The 24,205-nt window shown below is 49.4% G+C and overlaps 1 protein-coding gene across 2 annotated transcripts in view; it reads right to left on the bottom strand.

Moving 5' to 3' along the window:
* Positions 1–3,391: 3,391 nt before the first annotated feature.
* The window catches only part of ANXA6 (annexin A6), a 50,593-nt gene continuing 29,779 nt past the window's right edge, over positions 3,392–24,205 (bottom strand). Inside the window, exons 15-26 of one of the 2 annotated variants that reach the window (XM_057730742.1) lie at positions 23,774–23,855; positions 22,406–22,500; positions 21,743–21,856; positions 20,306–20,396; positions 19,399–19,478; positions 18,758–18,811; positions 13,645–13,662; positions 12,807–12,900; positions 11,458–11,553; positions 8,632–8,690; positions 7,169–7,291; positions 3,392–3,794 (exon numbers count right to left, since the gene is read on the bottom strand). In XM_057730742.1, coding sequence (XP_057586725.1) covers positions 3,735–3,794; positions 7,169–7,291; positions 8,632–8,690; positions 11,458–11,553; positions 12,807–12,900; positions 13,645–13,662; positions 18,758–18,811; positions 19,399–19,478; positions 20,306–20,396; positions 21,743–21,856; positions 22,406–22,500; positions 23,774–23,855 — 966 coding nt within the window. In that variant the 3' untranslated portion in view covers positions 3,392–3,734. The remainder of the gene's footprint in view (positions 3,795–7,168; positions 7,292–8,631; positions 8,691–11,457; positions 11,554–12,806; positions 12,901–13,644; positions 13,663–18,757; positions 18,812–19,398; positions 19,479–20,305; positions 20,397–21,742; positions 21,857–22,405; positions 22,501–23,773; positions 23,856–24,205) is intronic. The other variant, XM_057730753.1, reaches the window with a different exon arrangement.

Here is a 24,205-nt window from a genome sequence, read left to right as displayed (position 1 = left end):
CAGGCTGTGCAACTTGACATTTCTTCCTCCTTTTCTCAGCTCTGCCATTGGGAGGAAGAGGAGGATGTGTCAGCAGAGAGCAGGGCCGGAATCAGGAGACCGGGTGCTAGCTGAAGATCTAGCCCTTGCTCACACCATGGCCACAATCCTGCTCTGTGGGCCTCAATTTCTAAACGTGGGAAATAAGAGGGTTGGTTTGAGTGACCTCTAAGACCATTTCCAGCTCAGTCAATCCATGATGTGCTGTCTTCTGGCAATTTGCGTCACCACTTGGACCCTCAGTGTCCTCGTTCGTAGAATGAGGTGCTCACCCCTGCACTACAGCAGAGGATTACCGAAGAGGGTCTTCTCCAGTGGGATCACTGGCGATGGTGACTCGCGGCTCTCAACAAAGCCAGGCACCGCAAATATCAGGGTGTTGTAAACAGCCAACCGTTCCCATAATGCTCTCCGACAGCAGGAAATGTGACGATGGTGATTCCCAGAGTCGCTCTCTGCTCTGGTTAAAAGGGCAACCTTCTCCCAACCAGCCACTTCCTTCAGACATTTCCTCCAGGTCCCAAAGACCAAGATGGGCGCACCCCAGTCCAGAGCTGCTGAGACGCTTTTATCCTGAGGGAAAAGGCGCGGCTCAGGGCAGGAGGGGGAGCAGTCAGGAGCCAGAGGGAGGCTGACTCTGGGCTGAAGCCCTCTCAGAGGGGAAGACTGAAGAAAGTGATGTGCAGTGTGTTGATAAAGGCACTGGACCGGGGCCAGGACTGCACGGTTCCAGTTCTGTCTGCTGCTGGAAGGCTATGTGACCTGGGCCCACTGCTTCCTCTCTGTGAAGTGACAGTTGTCTCTCTGGCTGAGAGGGAGGTGAGAATTTCTGAGGGCCCCTTCCACACTTAGAGTGTCACCACCGTCCTCCAGGGCTCCCACTTTGAGACGGCCGTGGTCTGGGCTTCTGCTTTCTCTTTCCTTTCAGTTTTAATTTAGTCCCCACCACTTCTCGCCGTTGAACCTTGGCCACAGAAACAACCTCCAGTGTCGTTTAGTGCAGTTTGGGAGAGGGCTGGATGGGAGGGACACTTGAACAGGATCTCCTAAGAATTAGGACCACGATGGTCTAACTTTTTCTATCTGTAGCATCTTGCACGTGGCATTCAGTAAGTATAAGCTGGATGAGTAGATAAATGAGTGAATGACTGAGGTGCCTTGGATTCAGAATGGTGGCTCCTCCCTCCTCTGCCACAGCTCCAAGAAAAAAGCGTGGTTGGTTCTGCAGGCACTTGGGACTTAGCGGGACTGTTGTAATAGCCTCCCAACTGGCCACCCTTCCTTCAGAGGCTTTCCTTAAAATCATGGTTAGACGCTTACCTTCCCCACCCAAGAACCTCCAAAGGCTCCCCCTGGGTTATGAGATAAAATCCTGACTTACAGGGTCCTCTAATGAGATGCAAATTCCCATTTCTAATCTTGTCTACCTCTCCTCAAAAAGCTGAGGCTCTCCCTCCTACTGCTGACCAATCCCAGAACACAGCATACCTTAACTGAAAAGTTAACTTGAGTGAAAACTGCATGTTGAGGGATTAGGGTGGTGTCTGGTCCATGGCCAGTGCTCTGTTTGAGCCATCCTTCTTCCTGGTTTCCAGGAATTCTAGAAATTCCTGGTTTCTCCACTTGTGTGTTCCCCTTGCCCCCGAGGCCTTCCCACAGCCTCAGATTCCATCACTCCTTCCTTTCTACTCCCAGACTATTTTTCCCTCAGTGCGTGTTTTTAAGGCACTTCCGTATTTGTCTTCCAACGCTTCTGTGATCTGTGGCTAAAGACTTTTTGAAAACAAAGCTCAAGGAAACATCTCGGGAGCCACCTCCCGGCTCGTACAATGGGGCCTGGCTCAGGGCAGGTGGTGCCCGCAGCTGACTCTGAGCCAGGTGGCCCCAAACTTCCATGAATCATCTCATTTACTCCACAAAGGCTGTGCCACAGATAGGACTGGGCCCTGTCTTAGACACGAGGAAGCTGAGGCTCAGAGAGATGACACGCTCATGGTCAGTTAGTGGCAAAGGTCTGACTCCACAGCTCTGAACCTTTGTGTTAATTTATCTTCAGTAACAGTTAAATTAAGTTGGGCAAATACCCAGGGTCTCAGCTGACCCTCACAAGGTTTGGGCTCACAGCCTGGTAGAGGGAAGGAAGTGGGGAAGATAGAAGGTAACGCCTGACTTTCAGATTCATTACGTCAGAGTGGAAGAGGTCCAACTCATCACTGTACAAATGGAGACACTGAGGCCCAGCGAGAGCAGGGGCTGGTTCAGGGTCACACAAGACCAGACTTGGGATTTCCCTGGTGGTCCAGTGGTTAAGACTCTGAGCTTCCACTGCTGGGGGCACAGGTTTGATCCCTGGTCGGGGAACTAAGATCCCACATGCCACACACAGCTCGGCCAAAAAAATAAATAAGAAAAAAAAAAAAAAAAAAAAAAGAGACCAGACTCAGCACGTTTCCCACCACGCCCTACCCTGTTCCCTGCTCAGTGACTGCAATAAACACACGCTGAACTGCAGGTCAGCCAGGACAGGGAACAGAGCCCTCCAGCCAGTAGGCACCTACATGCCAAGGTCGCTGGATAACTTTAGATCCGAGTCCCAGAAGGAGAAAATGCAGCTGAGCTCCTGTCGATCACTGATCTTCACAAAGTGGAAGCTTTGCACAGGCCTCCCCAGATCACGATCACATCTGGTGCCCCTGAAGAGTTCAAAAGAGGAAGTCTGTACTCGGTTGTCATGAAGAGCGTACAGAGAAACGTCCAGGCAGCAGAGGGAGGAGAGGGGACCTGAGACCCAGAGCCGGCTGGGCCAGCCTTCCCAGGCTGCACCTGAGCTCAGACCCTCATTCGGGATTCCCAGGCAAGGGTAGGAAGATAGAAGTCACTCCTGGGCAGGCTAATATCTCGGCTCCAATGGCGAAAACCCAAGCTGCAGGTTCTAGGTCAAAACCACGGATCCCCCTTGGAAATGTACTTATGTGTCTGTGTGTCTCTTTTTATTTAAAGAGAGAAGAAATGGAAAGGGAACGACTTGGAGGTACATCCTAGAATGTCAATGTCAGAAGAGAAAGCCACAATCTTTCTGTCCAACTCTCTCATTTTGTAGATAAGAAAATAGAGACTCAGGGAGGGAAAGAGATTAGTGCGAGGACATGAAGTGTGGGTGTGGTGGATGCAAATTTGAACCCGGGTATTTGGACTCCTGGTTCAGTGCTCCAGCACAATCACCGGGACGGAGGTGGTGGTGAAACAGTGGGAGGACTGTCAGTTGGCCTGAAGACATTTCCTCCTCCCTCCCCTCCCCCCAAACTGGCACCTGCCACCACATCCCACCATGCAAGGCACACACATCACTCGCTTCACAGACAGAGGCTCAGTATGTTTTTGGCTTTGACAAAGCCCAAAGCAGGGCAGGGGCTGTGACAAGGGATGGAAGCTGGGAAGGTGTGAGGAGGAAGATGGGGAGCGGAAGTGGACGGGATCAACGGCTACGGTTCTTCAGCCGCTCGGACGTGAGCAGGAGTGACCGTGCCAGGCCCTGACCGGCTCATGGGAGTGGGAGCGTTTCCTAAACCCCAGCTGAAGACAAGAGCCCACCCCCGTCCCTTCTTTAGTCTCTGCAGCCGGAGCATCAGGCTGGGTCACGGCGGCTGGTGCTGCTGACCAGTTCTCGGCAGAGGTGCCCGCCAACACCAGTGGTCCTAGTCTTCGCCTCCACAGATAGCCAGCAAGGCCTTCAGGAAGTGCCCAGAGGTGTCACCCTGGCAGGGTCAGAGGGAGAGCAGAGTGAGTGAAACAATCCTGATGACCTCAAGGCCCCCTCCTCCCAGCTGTTGTCAGCCTGGATGTCTCCCTAACACATAAATGCGACCACGTCCCTTCTGTGGCTCCCCGTCATCCTCAGGAAAATGTCCAAGCTCCCGGCTGACTTCAAGGCCTTGTGTGGTCTAACTCCTGCGAAGCTCTTTGGCTTCACCTCCCCACTTCCTTCCGGGAGCATCTTGGTCACCGTCATCTTCCTGTCTACGTACCTACCATTCCTCCCCCCAGCACGCCCTCTGTACTGCGCCCAAATCCTGTCTGGCACCAGGTGCCCCCTCCTCAGTGAAGTGTTCCTGCCCTTTATTCTCGCCTCCTCCCTCGGCTGCCTTGCACTCTGCTAACCCTCCCCCCGTGGCCAGTAACACACGTGCTACGGGATTCCTTACTTGAACAAACATTATGGAGCACTTACTGGGTACCAGGCCCTTGCAGGAATTTATGTGACCATCATTGGGTTTCTGTTGTGTCTGGCATACAACAAGTTTGGGTGGGGAAGGGGGCAGACTTTCTCTTTCCTTTTAGAGGATTCCTGTCATTTTTATTATATGTGTTTTTTGTTTTTGTAATTTTTGCTATATGATTAAAAAACAACATATCAATCACTATAAACAATTCAAATCAAAGGAAGGATTACACAGTAAAAGTCTCCCTCCTACCCCGACCCCTAATTCCCTAAATCAAGAGGTCGCCACTGTTATATTTACTTGTGTGATTTTCTAGCAGTGCATTCCCATATGCATATACAAATATGTGTCTCTGTATAATCTTCCTTTTCTGAACAGCATTCATAATTTTTGACTTAGAGCTTCTCTAAGCTCAGATCAGCACATAGAGCTTTCTCATGCTTTTTCACAGCTGTACTATATTCTAGCATATGGAGATACTGTAATTTATTTAACCAGTCTATATGAAGGACTTTCAATCTTTTGCTACTATAAAAAATGCTGGCATAATTATTCTCTTACATGTCTTTGAGAACACGTGTGGCTATGTCTGTAGGATAAATTCCTACAAGTGGAATTATCAAGTCCAAAGTATATGCATTTAAAATTTGAAACTGCCAAACTACCCTTTAAAGATGCACTACCAATTTATATCACAAGAAGACATCACCTCATACCTGTCAGAATGACTATTATCAAAAAGACAACAAATAACAAGTGTTGGCAAAGATGTGGAGAAAAGAGAACCCTCTTGCACTCTTGGTGGGAATGGGAATTGGCACAGCCACTGTGGAAAACAGCATGGCGATTCTTCAAAAAATTAAAAATACAACTACCACATGAGTCAGCAGTTTCACGTCTGGGTATTTATTGAAAGAAAACAAAAAAATTAATTAGAAAAGATACAAGCAACCCTATGTTCGTAGCAGCATCATTTACAATAGCTAAGATAAGCAAGCATCCCAAGTGCCCATCAATTGATGAATGGATAAAGAATATGTGGTATATACACACAATGGAATATTACTCAGCCATAAAAAAAAAAAATCTTGCCATTTGCAAGAATATATGCTAAGTGAAATAAGTGAGAAAGAGAAAGACAAGTACCGTATGGTTTCACTTATACTCAGAATCTAACAAACGAACAAACGTAACAAAAAAGAAACAGAGTCATAGGGACTTCCCTGGTGGCACAGTGGTTAGGAATCTGCCTGCCAATGCAGGGGATGTGGGTTCAAGCCCTGGTCCGGGAAGATCCCACATGCCGCATGGGTAGCTAAGCCTGTGTGCCACAACTACTGAGCCTATGCTCCGCAACAAGAGAAGTCACTGCACTGAGAAGCTCGCACACCACCACGAAGAGTCGCCCCCACTGGCCGCAACTAGAGAAAGCCTGCATGTAACAACGAAGACCCAACACAGCCAAAAATGAATCAATTAAAAGAAAAGAAAAGAAACAGAATCATAGATACGGAGAGCAAACAGGTGGTTGCCAGAAGAGAGGAGGTAGGGGGAAGAAAGAAAAAGGTGATGGAGATTGGAGGTACAAACTTCCAGTTGCAAAATAAGTGAGTCATAAGTATGAAAAATGTACGGTGTGGGAAGGGAAATATAGTCAATAACTAATATCTTTGTATGGTGACACATTGTAACTAGACTTATCCTGGCGATCATTTTGAAACGCACAGAAAAAAATCACTATGTTGTATAACAGGAACTAACCTTGTGTTGTAGGTCAATTATACTTCAAAAACAAACAAACATACAAATAAACTCATAGAAACAGAGATCAGATTTGTGGTTACCAGAGGCGGGGGCTGGGGGAGGAGGAATTAGATGAAGGCAGTCAAAAGGTACAAACTTCCAGTTACAAGACAAATAAGTACTAGGGATGTAATGTACAACAAGATAAACATAATTAACACTGTTGTATGTCATATATAAAAGTTAAGAGAGTAAATCCTAAGAGTTCTCATCACACACACACACACACACACACACACACACACAGAGTTCTATGTCTTTAATTTTGTATCTATAGAAGATGTTGGATGTTCACTAAAGGCAGTGTGATTAGCATTTCATGATGTATGTAAGTCAAATCATCATGCTGTACACCTTAAACTTACATAGTGCTATATGTCAGTTATCTCAATAAAACTGGAAGAAAAAAATAATAAAGATGTGCTATCAATTCACATCTCCACCAAGTCTGTGTGAGACAGCCTGTGAGCTTCCCCACGGTCTTGCCAACAAAGTACAGCATCAGACTTTTAAGATCTTGACCAGTCTCAAAGTCAAAGAAAGGGGCTTCATAAATGAAAAAAGTCAGCTATCAAAGATCACAGATTACATGATTCCACTTACATGAGATAATCAGAAAAGGCAAATCTACAGAGACAGAAAGTCACTTGCAGGTTGCTTAGGGCTGCAGGTGGAAATATGTAAACAGGTACAAAAGACATCAGTGGGATGATGAAAATATTCTAGCAATGGATTGTGGTGAAAGGCTGTGCAACTCATTAAATTTACTAAAATTTACTGAGTTATACCCTTAAAAGAGGTGAATTTTATGATATTTAAATTACACTTCAATAAAATTGCTTTTAAAAAGCAAAACAAAAACAAAAACAAAAACAAAAACCCAAAAACGGAGGGCTCTTGTTTTATTTGGAAATCTTTAATTATAAGCCTTTGATCCATCTGGAATTTATCTTGGTATAAACAGTGAGGCAGGTCTCCTCTCATTTAGCAATGTCTTGGCTGTCCTAAGAGGTAACACTCTGGGAGTGAAAAGGACTTATCTATGTTCAAGCATCTGACACTCACCCCCCCCCAGTCCCCCACTGATCTCTGACCACGCCCCTCACCTCAATGGCTTGGTGGAGAGACTTGTCGTATTTCTCAATGAACTCCCGCCGGATGTTCAGCAGGTCGATCTCACTCCGGGAGACCATGATCCTGGTGAGGGTCTTCTCATCCGTGCCAGCACCCTGGTGGAGACAGGTGACAGGGAGACACAGAGCAGGAGGAGAAGCGGGGGCAGGTCAGGCAGGAGCTCATAGGTGTCCATCTGTCCATCGCCTTTCCCTCCAAAACCAGGGTGGGACATCCTGCCTCTCTCTTCCACAAGCAGTCCTGACCCAAACTCCCCTGTGCCTAGGACTGGCCAGACAGAGGCAAGAACAGCTGATATGAGTTGAATAGCGTGCCCCCCAAATTCATGTCCCTTGGAACCTCACAGTGTGACCTAATTTGCACATGTAATCAGTTGAAGTCATACTGCATTGGGGTGATCCAATGACTGGTGTCCTTACAGGAAGAGGACACACGGACATACACACAGATACAGGCAGAGCCTGGAGGGACCCATGCGTCAGCCAGGGAACACAGGATTCCAGGCGCCCACCCAAAGCTGGCAGAGAGGCACGGGAGCGCTTCTCCCTCAGAGCCTCCAGAAGGAACCAATCCTGACAACACCTTCATTTTGGACTTCTGGATTCTAGAACCATGAAGCAGACATGTCTGTTGTCACTCAATTTGTGACAGCAGTCCTGGGAAACGAACACAGGGCTCCAGGAGCAGACCCAAGACACGGAGCGCCCTTCGGTAGCTCAGCTGGTAGAGCGGGGGACTGTAGAGGATGCTCAGAGCCCAAGACACGGAGGACACGGGCAGCCGAGGCCCACATCTGCCCCCTGGAGAGCTCGGAACGCCAGCTGAGGAGTCAGAGCCGGCACGCGTAAGGGCTCAAGAGATGGCTGTCACGTTTGGGGACAGCAGGCGGAGAGGGGTCTCAGGTTCACTCCCACCAAACAGCCCACCCAGGTGCTTTCAGCAGCTGGGACTCCACCTGCTGGGCTGAGAGGGTGGCCAGAGTGGCCACGGTTTTCAGGAAGCCAGGGCTAGTCCCAGAGCCAAGCACTTGCTTCCTTTTGTGATCATTTGTCATAACAGACACTGTGTTACCCGCCAGAATGTGAGCTCCAAGGGGGCAGAGACTGTCCTTTTCAGCCCTGAGTCCCCAGAATGAGCTTCTCCACCTTGGCATCTGGGACCAGATTGTTCTTTGTTGGGGGCATCTGTCCTGTGCGTCGTAGGATGTTTAGTAGCAGCCCTGGCCTCTACCCACCAGAGGCAAAAAGCAGCTCCCGGGGTGCAGCGTAACCCCTGGTTGAGAACTGCTATCCAAGAACCAGACATGGGGCAGATGCTGATAAATATCAAATGGGTGGGAACAACCACAATTCCTGACCCAGGGGATGGCGCACATCTGTGTTTGTGGGGGTAAAAGTGCTTGAAGGGAAAGGATCAAACAAGGAAGTTTTCTTACCTTCATGGATTTGTAAAGCTTGTCGGCAAAGAAGAGAGGCTTGTTCTTGACACTTTGAACTGGTAGGAAGAGGAAAGAGATGCAGGGAGCTTGGTCAGAGGAGGTGTATCCAGACCTCTCCTCGCAACCTGGACCCAGGGTCACTGTCAACCCCAGGGTCATACGCAAGGCCTGACACCTTCACTCCCCCTTCCTGACACTGCCTCCTCTGTCCCATCCCTAGGCCTGGCTCTCACTGGGTTGCAACTCGCTTCCTGCTGAGGTGCCTGCAGTTAACCAAGGCTAGTAGAGGACTCAAAGGGAAGAAACCACTTGTGAACCCAAGGTACAGGGCCTCAAACTTCTAAGTGCATCAGAATCAAAGGAGAACTTTTTTAAAACTCAGGTTTTAGGCTCCACCCTAGAAACCCAAGAAACATTTCAAGAAATATTTCAAGTAGAAGTTCTCAAAGCATAGCTCCTGGAAGGCGTCCGCATTATGCAGGAACTTGCTAGAAAGGCACATTCTCAGGCTCCAGCCAAGATGCATTGCATCTGCAACTCAGAAGGTGGGTGTCCAACTCATCCCACTTTGCCTGGGACATTCCTGGTTTTAGCACAAATCTGGATGGTGGGCCACCCAACTCCGGTGCTGCCTAATGTTTGAGAACTACTGACTGAGAGAAGTACTACGCCCGAGAATGACTGTCGGGATCATGTAGGGCATGGTCCCAGTCCCTAGGGCTGAGTGTTGCCCCAGAGTCTGCACACTCTTGCCTCACTGGCAGCCCCTGCTGCCCGCCCATCCCCACCCCAGGTACTGCCTGCCCGACTGTAATAATCTCCCACGGCTTGGGGTCTTTCTCACGGCCTGGGGTCTCTGGCCCTCAGTAGCTGCTGGATTCCAAGGCTCCAGAGCTCATGGGGCCGGGCCGGGGTGCGTGTGTGTGTCTCAGCTTAAGGAGGAGGATTCAGGTGCCAGGACCAGAAAGCCAGAATGACTCTGGATATAAAAGTATCTCCATGAGGAGGGCAGGGCGTGAGAGGCTGGAGCTGCGCATCCCAGGGGCACCGTCACACAGGAGACAGGCATGCACCCTCCTCCCCTGCAGCAGGCTCAGAAACCCGTGGGAAAGATCACATCACATACTGACCTTCCCGGGTCCTTATGTAGTTCCCGACCACCTCCCAAACAGACCCCAAGCTCCTTGGCCTGAAAATCAAAGCTCCTGACTCCTTTTGTTCTCTCATGGCCTCTGTTCTCCCAATCAATGAACATTCTGTGAATTTCTTTGTGCCTCTGTTCTTCTGGCAAGGAGAAGTTTCCTGTCTGCCCTCCACTACTTTACCTCCCCAAATCCACATCCCCTGTCCCGTGACCTCCTCCAAGGAGCCTGCCCTGACTGCAAGCCTGGGGCTCAGTCAGCGTGGTTAAGGAGAAGACTGGGCAGAAACTTCCATCCTCTGCAACCAACCCCGAAAACCTTTCCCAGAACCTGAAGCCCGTCCATCTGCCTCAGAGGACCCTGGGGCCTGCCATGGGATGGAGTGAGGTGGAGTGGTGCGTCTGTGTGCACACACGTGCACGCGCACATACACATGTTCTAGGTGGGAGGAGAGAGGACAGAGGGAGCAACACGAACAGAGCAAGGTCTAAACGTGTCTCCACAGACCGATCACTCTGGTGACTAACACCAGCGTGAGCTTTGGGCTCAGGCGGGCTCTGGTGTGTGTCCTTCCTCCACTACTGATATAGAACCTTTCTGAACCTCAGTGTCCCACTTTGTAAAATAAACAGATAAAAGACTTGTGAGGATTCAACCAAAGTTGCGTTCCACTGACCTCACACAGGGCCCGGCAGGAAATAACAACAGAAGCTAACATTTATCCAGTGCATTCTGTGTGCCAGGAGGCAGTGTTTTTAAGTGTTGTATAATTAAACCATTTAAATCTGGGTACTATTACCACGTCTATTTTACAGAGAAGGAAAACTGAGGCACAGGGCTTTTGTGACTTGCCAAAGGATATAACCGTACACTAGTAAGTGGCACAGCAGGGACTTTACCTGGATTCACTATGCTATGCTGCCTCCTAGGTATTACCCCCAGGTGGTAAAGCCCCACTGAAAGTTGAATAATAACATCACAATAACACCTCTGCTTCACCTGTTCTAAAACAGCTTTTCCTCACATTTGAAGTCCCTGAAATCAAGATCCATCCTCTAACTGATGGCAATTATGTGAAAAGCTTCCACTGACACCTTCAGGTAAGGTTAAAAAAAAAAAAAAAAGTACATCAATACAATGCACTCTGTAGTCATTAACTAAGATACTGCCAGTCACTAATACTAATAAACACAGGTTCGACCTTTGCTGCTATCTACTCATCCATTTGTACACATGGGAGAAACTGAGATCCAAAAGGGGAAAGACGTTTTCCAAGGCAAGAACTCAAATTATGCAATAAGAGAGTAACCAAAGAGATCCAGGTCCTGGCAGGAGGGAAAGATAGGTAGGGGTGTGTGTGTGTGTGCCTGTGTGTGTGTGTGTGTGTGTGTGTGTGTACACACCCAGGTCCTGTAGGACACCCAGTCCGGCCATCCCCCTCCCAGCCACTTCTCCAGAGAGAGCTGTTTCCTCATCCTGCCCCACAGGTGAGAATAAGTCCTTGTGTTACCCCACCAATCACACATTGGCAGACCCTGAGAAGTGGCAGTGCTTATTTTCCAGCACTAGTAGCTTAGGAAGCTGCAAAGGCCACACTCATCCGGGGAATCTGGCCATGTTCCCTGTGTCCCCCAGCCCTTTCTCCTGGCCCCAGCCCTTTCCCTTGGTCCCCACCAGTTACCAATGGCCACAAACACGTCTCTGACATCCCCGGACATCTCCTTCTTAATGGTGTGCTCCACGTCATAGTTGGTCATCTTGACGAACTCCTGGAAGACTGGCCCCAAGAGAAGCCCCGGAGGTGGGAGGTGAGCTTTGACTCAGAGCGAGGGGGGAAGATCACCCCTCCCCCACCTGCCCAGCAGCAGCACGTATGGCCTCAGTCCAGACCTAAATGCATTGGGCAGGACTGTTGTAGAAGGGATGTTCTGACCTCAAGATTGCCTTGAGCTCAGAGCCAAATCTATGTCAAGTCAGACACTGTCCCAGAGCTTCGGACAAATTTCAGGAACCCAGGCTGGAGCAGTAGAAGGAGCATTCGTCCTGTTCACAGCTCTGCCCCGAGCTCACCAAAAGCCTGGGGTGAACCCTCCCCCTTTCCAGGCTTCCCCTTCCTCCTGGATAGAGGTTTGTGTTTGTTTGCCTTGCAGAGGCATGCGGGATCTTAGTTCCCAGACCAGAGATGGGACCAGGGATGGAGCCCGTATCCCCTGCAGTGGAGTCTTAACTACTTGACCACCAGGGAAGTCGGGATAGAGATTAATGTAAGTAATTACAATGATAGCACTAAGGAAGTTACCAGGTGCTTTTTGTATATTTATTTTCTGTATCCTCACCAACAGTCATGTGAGGTAGAGTTATAATCCTACACTTATAGGTAAGGGAATAAAGGCACAGATATTCAGTAACTTGTCCAGGGTCACACAACTGATAAATGGGTGATTTGAATCGAGGCACCCCAGCCCCAAGTCCATGCTTTTAGTCACTGTGCTGAAGCACCTGGAGCATTTTACTGGCAAGTGCCAGGCACACGCAGGTTAAAACGTCAACATTTTAGTGGCAAGGGCGCTTCACAATCACCTAATGTCAGGGCCACCACATATATGTGTGCCCTGTGCACGTGGCAGCCTGTGTGTGGCTCAAAGACGTGTATGTGGTCCTTGTGCCATTACCACCCCTCACTGCCTTGCTCCTGGCAGATGTCACCAAAGAATCATGACACAGAACCTTCGAATTCTTCTCAACACAGCATTCTAGGCAGCCACTACCAACCCACTGGAGTTGGCCTTGGAGGCAAAAGCCACCTGCCATCTCTCATCCCAGGCATCCCACGTGCTTCCCTAAGGAGGTGAAGAGGCTGAATGATGCTATAGCAGCAGAGCCGGGACAAGACCCCAGGGCTCCTGAGTCCCAATCGGCCACCATGCCCCCTTGCTGGGGTAAGGAGTGGGTGGGTGGCTAATTGGCTCCTCTTGTCAAGACCTGGGGATCTTCCCGCTGACCTGGGGCGGGGAGGGAGTCAGGCCTCACCTCTGCGGAGGTGCTGATAGCTACGCGTGCAGAGGACCATCATGAAGCGCGTCTCCAGGGAAGATCTGTCTCCACTGGACGTGTCTGCTATCTCCTGCAGAGCCCACGTTGGGGCAAGGATTTGAGAGGGAACACACAAGAGAGCCTTGGTTGTTATTCACTTTCACGTCTGCCTGGGTGACGAGTAGTGAGGAGCCGCCCAAGGAGGCCGACACCGGCCTCCTTCCTCGGCCTCCACATCCCCGTTCCAGTTCCCAGGGACCCTGCGGACTCACCCAGAGGAGCTGAGCCCAGGACACTCCTGCCCTGGTGTCAGGGTCACGGGACGGGGTGCCCGGGAGGGGCAGACAGGCACTGGGCACGGAGACTCAGAATTCTCCTTGTGTCTTTGAACCCCTCTGAAAGCCCCTCTGGGGAAGTGTGTCTGCGCGTGAGTGCAAGGAAAAATGGCCTAGCCAGTGTTTCCCCGAGGGTGGTAAACAGGCAACATGTTTTCACACACCACCTGTACATGACATGTTTCCGTGGTGATCTACTAGCCAGCTATCCGTTCTATTCACATCAATATGAAATCTCCTTTAAAGTAACTCATTTTGGGTTAAAATAAAAAAAGCCCATTTAAAGAGAACTATTGACAGCTGGTAGTATGTGGTGACGTTTGGGAAACACGTGCCCGGCCCATTTTTCACCCAGCAGGGTTCTCTGGAGGCCCTGAAGGGGAGAGAGAGAACCTGGGGGCACGCCCCCAAATCACTGCCTGACTCTGCCCTCACAGCCCCGCCCAGAGACGCAGCCAGACTCAGACCCTCCAAATCCACACGAAGAGCAGAGCACTCACCAAGATCTCAGCAGCCACCTGAGGGCAGGGAGGAGAGAGGAGGGAGAGAGGGGAAGGCGAGAGTCAGAGGAGGCCGGGAGAGGGGGGCCCGGGGGTGCAGGTGAGGGAGCCTTGGCAGAGATCCCACGGGGGAGGGAGGGAAGGGACTGGGGGGGAGACACCTTCCCCTGACCTTTGGGCTGGAGCTCAAAATGAGGAGAGGTCCAGGAATTCACGATGAAAGTGTTCACCAGAGGGGTAAGAGGTGGGCACAGGACAGGACACTCTACCCCTCATGCCTAGCAACCTAGGGTGACTCCTCAGAGCCACCAAGAAGTTAGACATGAGACATGCCCTGTTTCCTACCCCCTTTACCACATTTGGAGCTGAAGGGTCCTCAGGAGACCTGTCATTTACCCCCTCGTGTTACAAACAGGAAAGCTGAGGCCTGGAGCGGACGTGCAGTCGATCAGGTGAGAAGGTGCCAGCTGTTCAAGTTATCTTACAAGGGTGAGTTTTCATCATCACATTATGCCGAACACAAAATTCTGAGGTTAGGACACTAATTTGTTAGGCAAATAACTGACTCGTAGGCCTGGGAACAAAATATAGCCAAAACTCCGTCTAGGCTGAGTTTTGCCTTTTTCTTTTTTTTCCGAACCCTGCCAACTACTTTACTCCACTGGGCAGACTGAAATAATCTTCTTTATAAACTTCTCAATAGCCTTAGGCTTTAGAAGCCTTTCCATTACATAAATTTGTAATGTCTATCAAAATTCGAAAGGCACATGCCACCTGCCGCTTGATGGAGCAACTATGTTGCTGGGAATTTCTCTTACAAATAAACCAGCAAAAGTCTTTGGAGAGCTACTATAAGGGTGTTCACTGCAGTGTTCTTTGCAATAGAGAAAAACTGGAAACCATTACCAGATCACTTGCTAAACAGGCTAGGGTTCATTTAGTAATGGAGATCCACGCAGCCAGTAAAGAGAATGAGACTGGCCTACAGGGCCGATAAGGAGAGAGCTTCCATTCAAATTAAGCAAGAAAGTAAAGTACAGCATGTTGTATCTAAGTGTTCCTTTTATCTAGATAAGAAAAGATAAATGTACGCTCACTGTTAAATTATTTACTGGGAAGTCGTGCCAGAGGGGTAGTCAAGATACTGTTGACAGTGGTTGCCTTCAAGGAGAAGGACTGGATGGAAGAGCTTTTGCATTTCATTTTCTTTTTCCTGAAATTTTATGTTTACATTTCCTCAACAGGCAAATACATTAATTTTTTTTTTTTTTAAGTCAAATAGGAGTTATCAGAGCTTCTAGGGTCATGGGATGCTTCTGGTTTTTATTTACACTTTTTCATGTTAAAAACAACCTGGTTGAATCTTGAGGACATTATGCTAAGTGAAATAAGCCAGTTACAAAAGGACAAATACTATATGATTTCAAATATGTGAGGTACCTAGAGTAGTCAGTTTCATGGAGACAGAAAGTGGAATGGTGGTTGCCAGGGGCTGGGGGAGGGGGAGTAGGTGGTTACTGTTTAATGGGTACCGAGTTTCAGTTTTGCAGGATGGAGAGGTCAGTGGGTGGATGGCAGAGATGGCTGCACAACAGCGTGAATGTACTTAATGCCAATGAACTGCACGCTTCAAAAAAGTTAAGATGGTGAATTCTATGATGTGTTATGTGTACCGTAGCCCCGTTTCTTTTTACAGTTATGCTGAAAAGTCTAGTATTACTCAAAAAAAGAGGGAGATGTTTAAAAAATGAAACGAAAAGGAATCTAAAGTGCCAAAGATTCTTTACTTATTTGGATCAGAGAACCCCCAGATATATTTGTTTTTTCAAAGTATCTTGAAGACCATAACATTTGTAATATGAAAAATGCAGTGGGTCACTACAATAATTTTCCAGATATTCAACACAAAAGCTTTTCCTTAGTAGCTGAGCTACTTTATACCAAAATTAATCTGGGCAGTTCCTCCAAAAGTTAAAAAAAGAGTTATCATATGACCCAGCCATTCTACCCGTAGATACACACCCCAGAGAAATGAAAACATACGTGCACGTAAAAACTTGTACACAAATGTTTATAGTAGCATTATTCACAATAGCTCAAAAGTAGAAACAACCCAAATGTCTATTAGCTGATGAATGGAGGTTAAAAAAAGTAATACATCCATACAATGAAATATTATTTGGCAATGGAAAGGAATAAAGTACTGATATACTATGATATGGACAAATGGTGAAAATATTACAATAAAGTGAAAGAAACTAGTCACAAAAGGCCACATATTGTGGGATTCCATTTACATGAAATGTCCAGAATAGGTAAATGTATATGGACAAAAAGTAGACGAGTGGTTGCCTAGGGCTGGGGGGTTGGGAGGAAATGAGGAAGAACCGCAATATGTACAGGGTTTCTTTCTAGGGTGATGAAATATTCTAAAAATATGGTGGTGATGGTTGCACAAGTCTGTGAAGACACTAGCAACCACTGAATTGTATACTTTAAATGGGTCAAGAGGATGGTATGCGGATTATATTTCAATAGAGCTGCTATATTAAAAAGTCATCTGGAGATTGGATTATCTAAAAACGGTCACAATTCTTCATTTCACTCTGGGTCTATAATAACTTGATCATTTACATGGTTTATTGCTCACACTGGAACACAGAGTAAAGGGGAAGCTATTTGCAATACTATGAGGCAACAGGTAAACACTGGCCGTAAGTCACCTGATCATAACAGACCCAGACTGCCAAGAGCTTGAGGGTGTTCTCGATGCCCAGAGTGAGTGCCTGGGAAGCAGGAGGTGTAAAACCGGCAAGCACACACCGTCAAGCACTAATGTCATTATTTTTCCAGGGGACCTTGGCTCTGCATATCAAATGCCTTCAATTTTTGTATACATCTTCCTCCAGCATTCCCAATTCACCTCTAGAAATCCATTCTAAGGAACAAAATCATGAATGTGATGAGAGTTTGTTACTAGGTAGAGAGCTTTTTAAATAAAGTTGATTAGATTCCTAAATGGAATAGTACTTAGCCATTAAATGATTTTTTAAAAATATGTTACTGTATTCACAGAATATTCATTTTTAACTGCTATAAATCAGGAATCCATTTTAATAAATACATGAAAAGATAACTTGAATAACATTCTAAAATATTAACAATAGTTATTATTAGTAGTAGGTTATGGGGTTTTGTTTTTGTTTTTGTTTACGCTTGTCTATTTTCTAACGTTTCTACAAAAGAATGTGTATTACTTGAGAAACAAAATATTTCTAGCTGTAAGAAAATGAGTCCACACTAAGATCAGGGTCTAGCATCTGTGCATCTGGAGAAGCAGCTGAGTTGGGCAGGGCCTGGCTCTGGCTCCCTTGGTTGACTCCACCCAGGTTCTCTCTCCCCACGTCTCTCCTGAACAGTGCTTGCCAGTGAGGCCCACCACTGCCCCCTGCTGGCAGCAACTAGAAGCAGAGCCCCCTAGGCAGACCAGGCACCAAGCAGAATTTCCTGGAGGATGAATTTCGGGGTGATGGACGGATTTGGGGTGAGCTTTCAGGAGAAAGCCATGTTCAAAGACCCTCAACGGCAAAACAGGGCTGCTCACAGTAGTACTTAATAAATACCTGCTGAATGAGGGGATGAATGTGGCCTCAGCAAGCCAGTCTAGGGGGCTGGGTTCCCAGGCCAGCCCCCATAAACATATCTATAATGCATCTGGAATACCTACCTGAATGGAACCCTGAAGCTTCTGACAACTGTATTCCAAACCAGGGGCAGGACAACTAGATACCAGCAGCTACCTGGTTTGGAAACCGCAGGGAAATTACTATACTGGGTCCTGTAGGATATTAAATGGTATTAAGTATAGGCTTTGGAGTCAGGCAGGCCTGGCCTCAAATCACACCATGGCCACTTAGAAACTGTACCCTTGGATAGGTAAGGAACTCCATTTTTCCTCCAGTAACAAAATGGGGTCATCTCAAACTATGAAATAGCCTCACCATCATACTCAGTACTTGGTATACATTCTAATAGCTTTGTAGTTGTCAGCTTACAGCTAAGGATCCTTCAGCTCAGATGGTGTTGTAACATTCCACACCTCTACTGGTAGGACTCAGAACAGGGTTGGTGCCCCGACTCCCAATCTATCAGGGCTCTTTTCAACCCACTAACTGTAAAAGAAGGGGGCTAGATCCCCCGGCTGTGGTATCTATGCCCAACCCCTGGACGTGGGCCGGGCCAGAGGATGCTGGGGGAAGGCACAGGTGAGTGGGGACAGTGCAGATGGCCTCAGCAGGGACTCTCCAGCCATGGGGACCCACAGGGACAATGGATTTGGAGTTGTCCAGCCTCCCTGAGAAGCCATCTCCAGACCTTAAGCTCATCAGCCTTAGAAGCAGGGTAGCAGCAGACCAGCCAAGAAACCCTATAGAACCCCCTGCCCTGCTATTCACTCAACAACATATATATATATATATATATATATATATATACATACATATGGAGAGAGAGAGAGAGAGAGATAACAGACCATCTTCCACCTTGGATACATCAGTGAGCAAAACAAAGACCCCAGCCTTCGATGAACTCCCTTTCTAGGTCTCTCAGGACATTCTTTTTTGACTTGGTCCCATTTTATAGGTAATAAACTGAGACTTATAGCATTCAGGCCCACTTCCCAGCAAGCTCCCAGACCTATTCCCTCTGGGCCAATTCCACCTGGGCCACTGATTTGCTGTGTGACTTTCAGGAGTCACTCACCCTCTCTGGGCCTCTATTTTCCAAATGTAACATGAGGGGTCTGACCTGGACAATCTGTAAGTCCCTTCCAGCTCTGAGGGTCTACGACTCGAACCCTACCCTTCACATAAGAAATGTCAGTAGTATCAGCACCACCCTCCCAAGAATTTCTCTGAAAGTTCTAGAAACTGTCATAGTCTCACTTCTAACGGTGGAGAGGTGCAAGGGGCCGAGAGGCTTAGTGTCAGTCAGTCACACCAGCCATACCCTGCCAGACGCCTTACCCACTCCCAGACAGCCAGGGCCTGGCATGGACAGATGTCAGCTGGAGTCACTGGGTAGGGGTGGGGTGGAGTGGGATGGGGTGTCTCACCTGGGCATCCTCCCGGGCCTGGTCCCGATCTTCTCCTCCCTCCTCACGGTTCCCCTGCAGCAGGACCAGAGAGAAAGGTCAGCCTCCAAACATCCACCCTCTCTGTCCCTCAGCAGCCACAGGACCTTGCTCAGCCACTCGCCTCTCTGAACCCTCCCCCTCATATGTAACATGGGGACAATGATCCTGCCTGCATAGGGTAGGCAGTCATGATCATTAACACGAACTTAGCCCGAGGCCTGACTCAGACGCAGTGAGCTTGCCATAACTGTGCATCACGGCCTGGTGCCTGGGTTGCGAGAATTCAAGAGATGGTTAACAGAAACTCTTGGATGATACAGGGAAAGGTCACCAACATGGCTTTGTCCTGTCAGCTGGGGGCCCAAAAAAGCCAGGTTGGGGCAATCAGGGAGGGCTGCCTGGAAAAGGGGGCACTAAGCCAACTCTGAAAACTGAACAACGGAGAAGGTGCTGCACAAGCAATAACTGCCTCAGTGGTAAGACTCTGAGGAGGCAGCAGGGGAAGCATCCTTTCTTCATCAGGAGTGGACTCCTAACTCCCTGCCCTTCCCTGCAGCAACCCTTCCCCTACTTTCAGGGCCTTAGAGGGCCAGGCAGGCCTGGAGTGTGAATTTACCCACCGTGGCCAGAGAGACGAGGATCCTCTTGAAGTGGCCGGATGTGTCTGAGCTCAGAGCATCCTCCAGGGACTTGTGGTAGTCTGAGACAGAGAAAGGAGGTGTGGGCAGCTGCTGGCCAAGAAGGATGTGGAATGGGGAAGGGGTACCTAGAAACGCAGACTTAAGCCAGAGCAGTGCTGGTGGGGTGGTGGGGATGAAGTAGTTTGTAGTTGGCTCTTGGGGGCATCCAGCCACCCTGCTGTTGACTTTGACATTGATGTGCCCATCAGTCCATCATCTCCCTCTGTTCCTGTCCCTGCTGAGGTCTCAGTGTATCTCCCCTCTCCCATACAACAGCCTCTCTGTCTTCACTCTCCCCTACCTTCCCTCCTTCATGGCCACATACCCATGAGGCAGTTGCTGGACCCAAAAGCACAGCTCTGATCATGTTACTTCCCTGCTCAAAGATTCTACCATTTTAAAGCTGCTTAGAAAAGAAAAAGCTTAAATATTTTTTGACTGATACTCAGTCAAGGTTCTTCAGAGTCATACGGGATCACTTGTTAAAAATGTATTAAAAATTTCAAAATAGTGGTAGCATAGCATGCAACCAGGCCTGGGGCCTTCTGAATGCAGGGCCCCATGTGACTGCACAGGCCACACACCCATGAAGCCGCCCTCTCTCTCCAGCAGCCTGGGTTCTCTCCCACTCCCAGTCAAATCCTCTTCTACCTCCAGGCCCTTGTCCTGTTGGAACTCTGTCTGGGGCACCCTTTCCCCAGACACAGGTCTGGGCACACCCAAGGGGCTTAGTGGCCTGAAAGGAGGGAGACGAGGCAGGGCTGTAGGGTTAGGTCAGGAGCTGGGGGACCTGGGTCTTCCCCCACTGCCTCCCAGCGATGCTGGGCCCCAGGCCTCCCACACTCACCCTCCTTATAGGCCTCATTGATGGCCCGGATTTCAGCATTGGTCCGAGTGGCCAGGATTTCGATGAGTGCCTTTTCATCTGTGCCGGCTCCCTAGAAGGTCAAGGCAAAGAGGATCTGAACCACAGCCCTGACCCCTATGCAGAGGCCCGAGGGGCCAAGGTCAAAGAGACCCCTGCTCCCAGAAACCATGCGGGCGGTCAATGCTCAGACCAAGCCTCCCCTAATTTTCTTTTTACCGCCAGATGTGGCTCCCAGACCAGACCTTGGCACAATCAAGACTGCCCGTACCAGCTTGTAAAGATTTCCAGAACCTCCCATGAGAAGTGCTTTGGACCAAAAATTTTAAAAAGGAAAGAAGACACAGTATATAAGTGTGTGTGTATAAAAATGCTTATGTGCATATATATCTGAATATAAATATTTATATATAAGTACATAAAAAGGACAGAGGACATGCACCACAATGTAACAGTGATTGTGGTCTCTGGGTCAGGGAGGAATCACAGATGATTTTTATTTTCTTCTTTTTTGCTCTGTGTATGTTTTCCCAAGTTTTCATGGTGAACACATATTTACTAGAAGAAAGAAAATGTTCTGCACTTTAAGGAAAATAACAAGCTACATTTGTTTACATTCAGATTTGATGAGTGATAGATGGACTGAGGCAGCTGGGGAACCCATTATTCTAAGGTCCCCACTTTGGGGGAGGGGAGGGAGGCAGACGAGACTGGCTGACTGACGGATTCAAATATCTGTTAAACACCCGTTACGTGCCAGTCCCTGTGCAAGCTACTGGAGCGACAACTATAAAAAAAGGTAAGACATGTCTCTGTCCTGGGAGGTTACTGCCCAGTGGTCAACCGGTCCCTGGGTTCTCTGACCTGAAGGAGCTCTTCAACAGCCTCTTTATTAAAAGCTGGTGTGTGGTGAGGCCAGCCTTATCCTCAGCATGTCCTGAGATCCATGGTCTAGCCCCATCCTTTTCCTAATTCCGTGTTTTTAAGTAATTCACATTTTTGCCCAGGAATTTTATAAGGACAATAATCTCAATTTGCTTTGCCCAGGGAGTGTCTGTTCTCCTCTTAACCCTTAAGGAGGCAAAAACTCTAATGTTTCATGTGGTTGTCAAGTCAGTCTCTCAAGTCAGACAGAATTGATCTGAATTCCAGCTCTGCTACTTCTTATTAGCTATCACTTTGACCAAGTAACTTAAGCTCTGAGCCTCAGCTTCCTCATCTGTAAAATGGGGACAAAAGAGAACCCTTGACTCGTGTGTTGACGAGACTAGGAACTGGCTAAGACATGCAGCCCAGGATAGGCATGGGAGGGGCCCTACCAAGGAGTTACACCTGACCCACCTGGGCTTGGGAGGAGCACCTGTGTGCCCCCAGGACCTGCAGAGACTGGACCCCACCCCCCTGGTGCCCACACCTTACCTCCATGGCTTTCTTCAACTGCTTGGCATCGTAATGGGCCGGTGGCATCATGAGCCCCAGAATCAGCCTTGCCAGGTCTCCAGAGAGCTCGGACTTCAGGTCAGCCATCAAGTCCTGCAGAGGGCAGGGCCAAGGTCACGCCAACATCAGCACTTGCCCATAAGTGACCCGGGACAGGAAGGAGACACGGAGGGAGGAGACAGGGCTCCACGTGGATGCAGGGATCGTGGGGGCCTGTGTCTGTCTTGGCTGATATTGGATTCACTCTTTAGATGAAGCCAAAGAGGGTGGGGAAAAAGCCAAGTAGGAGGAAGACCTGCTCGCTCTCCTTGGAGGCAGGAGACAGGGAAGGAAAGGGGGCAGTGCCATGTCCATCCTGGGGGAAACTGGCCAGCCCAAACTGGGTGCCGCTAACACAGTTCACATTCCTCACTGCAGCACTAAGCGGAGCCAGTCACACACACAAGGAACCTGGGGTGGAGCAGAAAGGAGAGGTGTGTATGCAGGGAGCCCAAATCCAGTGCTGGAAACACACCAAGAACATGTGGCCACAGGGGGTCCCACTGCTATGAAGACCCAGATGCAGGGCTGGCCATGACAGGCCAAGCTCCCTCCAAGGAGGAGTGTGGGTGTGGGGCCCAGGGCCCAGGGCGAGGCCCTTACCCGGCCGAAGTGAGACTTGAAGGTCTGGCGGATCTGCTGCCGCTGGGCGTTGCTGCGGTGCGCGATGATGTCAATGATGGTGTTCTCGTCAGTTCCTGAGTCCCCAAAGCCATAGCTCAGAGGAAGGTCTCGGCTCAGCTCCCCCACCTCCCCCAGTGTTGGGCCCCATCCATCTTTGAAGAGGCCAGGCCAAGCAGCCTTATGCCCCCAAGTCCCTGCAGGAGCCCTGCTTCTGGCCCAAGCCACTAACTTCCCCTGGATTCCTTCTGCATTACTTTCTGCTGTGTCACTGGTTCAGGGAAAAAGACCCTTGGGGGAGCAGAGAGCACTGGGTTGAGAGCCAGGGCCTCTGAATTCTAGTCCCGACTCTGGCAATGGCTATGCCCTTGGGCGAGTCCCGTCCCCTTCTGGGACTTGATTTCCACACCTGTATCATGAAAAGCTGGAGGGGTTACTAAGGGATCCTTGCAACCTGACAACCTAAGTCCCATTGGGGACCCCATGTCCTTTCTCTGTAAATCCCTGAAAGCTGGGTCCCAAGTTCCTCTAACAGCAGCAGGTTGACTAGAAGGCATCAGGGTACCACTTCCTGCCTCTCAGATCAATGCCATGAACCTCACACCTGGCACAGGACTCTGTCTTTTTTTTTTTTTTTTTTTAGGACTCTTTCAAGAGCATTTTTACCCCATCATCTTACAGTCCTATATATGCTTGGTAGATATTATTATTCCTGTGAGACAAATGAAAATGAGTCCCAGAAGGTAAAGGCCTTAGCCCAAGGCCCCCTGGGAGGTGCTGTTAGACAGATGTGGGAGAAAGGGCAATGGAAGCCAAACCCAGAAGCTTGTCCCTGCTGGCCTTCCTGAGGACAGGCCATCCACTCACAGGTGGTTCTCCTCACCTGGCCCAAATGGAGGCCTGGACGTGGATGACCAGCAAGGGGCGTTCCGCCCCAGAACTGGCCTCTCGGGTCACAGGGTCCACATCCCTTATTTTATGCGTGGGGATCCTGAGACCCCCAGGTGGGTTACAGGACTTGCCTGAAGTCACACAGTGAGTTAGCAGCAAAGCCAGAGCAAACACCCAGGCCTTAGTACCTGGTACTTTCTTCCATGCCAGGGCCTCGGAGCACCTTGGTCTCTGAGAAGACTCCTTATAAACCCTCTTACCCCCCTCCTCCCTATACTGTAGAGAGCTGAGGCTCCCGGGGGTTGGAGGGGTGGGGGGGAGACTCAAGGCAAATAAAGTCCTGGTCATCCTGCAGACCCCAGTCTGAGGCCTCAGCTCTTGTCCCTGCCCGGCCCACTGCCAGACCTGCCACCCCCGCTGCTTCAGAGGCCAGTTAGGCTCCTTTCACGTGCCCCTTACCGAGCCCCTTCATGGCTTTCCGCAAGGCTTTGGCATCTGCATCAGGGTTGAAGTCACCAGCCGGGCGCACGGTTCCTTTCAGCTGCAAGAAGCAGAAAGTGACTCAGCAGGTGTCTGGAGGCCCCCCAGGGGCCAGGCCAAGAGAGAAGCATGCGAGGGAGGGGACGCTTTCCCCACGAGCCCCAAACCAAGCAGCTTGGCGGGGAGGAGGCAGGGGTGAAGGCACAGCAGACAGACCCCTGCCCTAGAGCTGAGAGAGGGAGGAGAGAGACAGACCAGGCCTGGGAGCAGGGCAAGTGCTATCAAGGGAAGAGAGGCCGGGCTCCTGCCCCAGGAGTCAGCTCTGGCCTAGCTCCACTGGAACGCAGTCCCTTAGAACCCTGCCCTGTTCCCAAGGCCCTCTTGCCTCTTAGAGAAACGCTCTCCCTGCAA

Source organism: Hippopotamus amphibius, chromosome 1, assembly GCF_030028045.1.
Source record: "Hippopotamus amphibius kiboko isolate mHipAmp2 chromosome 1, mHipAmp2.hap2, whole genome shotgun sequence".
NCBI classification, from domain to species: Eukaryota; Metazoa; Chordata; class Mammalia; order Artiodactyla; family Hippopotamidae; genus Hippopotamus; species Hippopotamus amphibius.
This window is presented reverse-complemented; position numbering and strand designations above follow the sequence as displayed.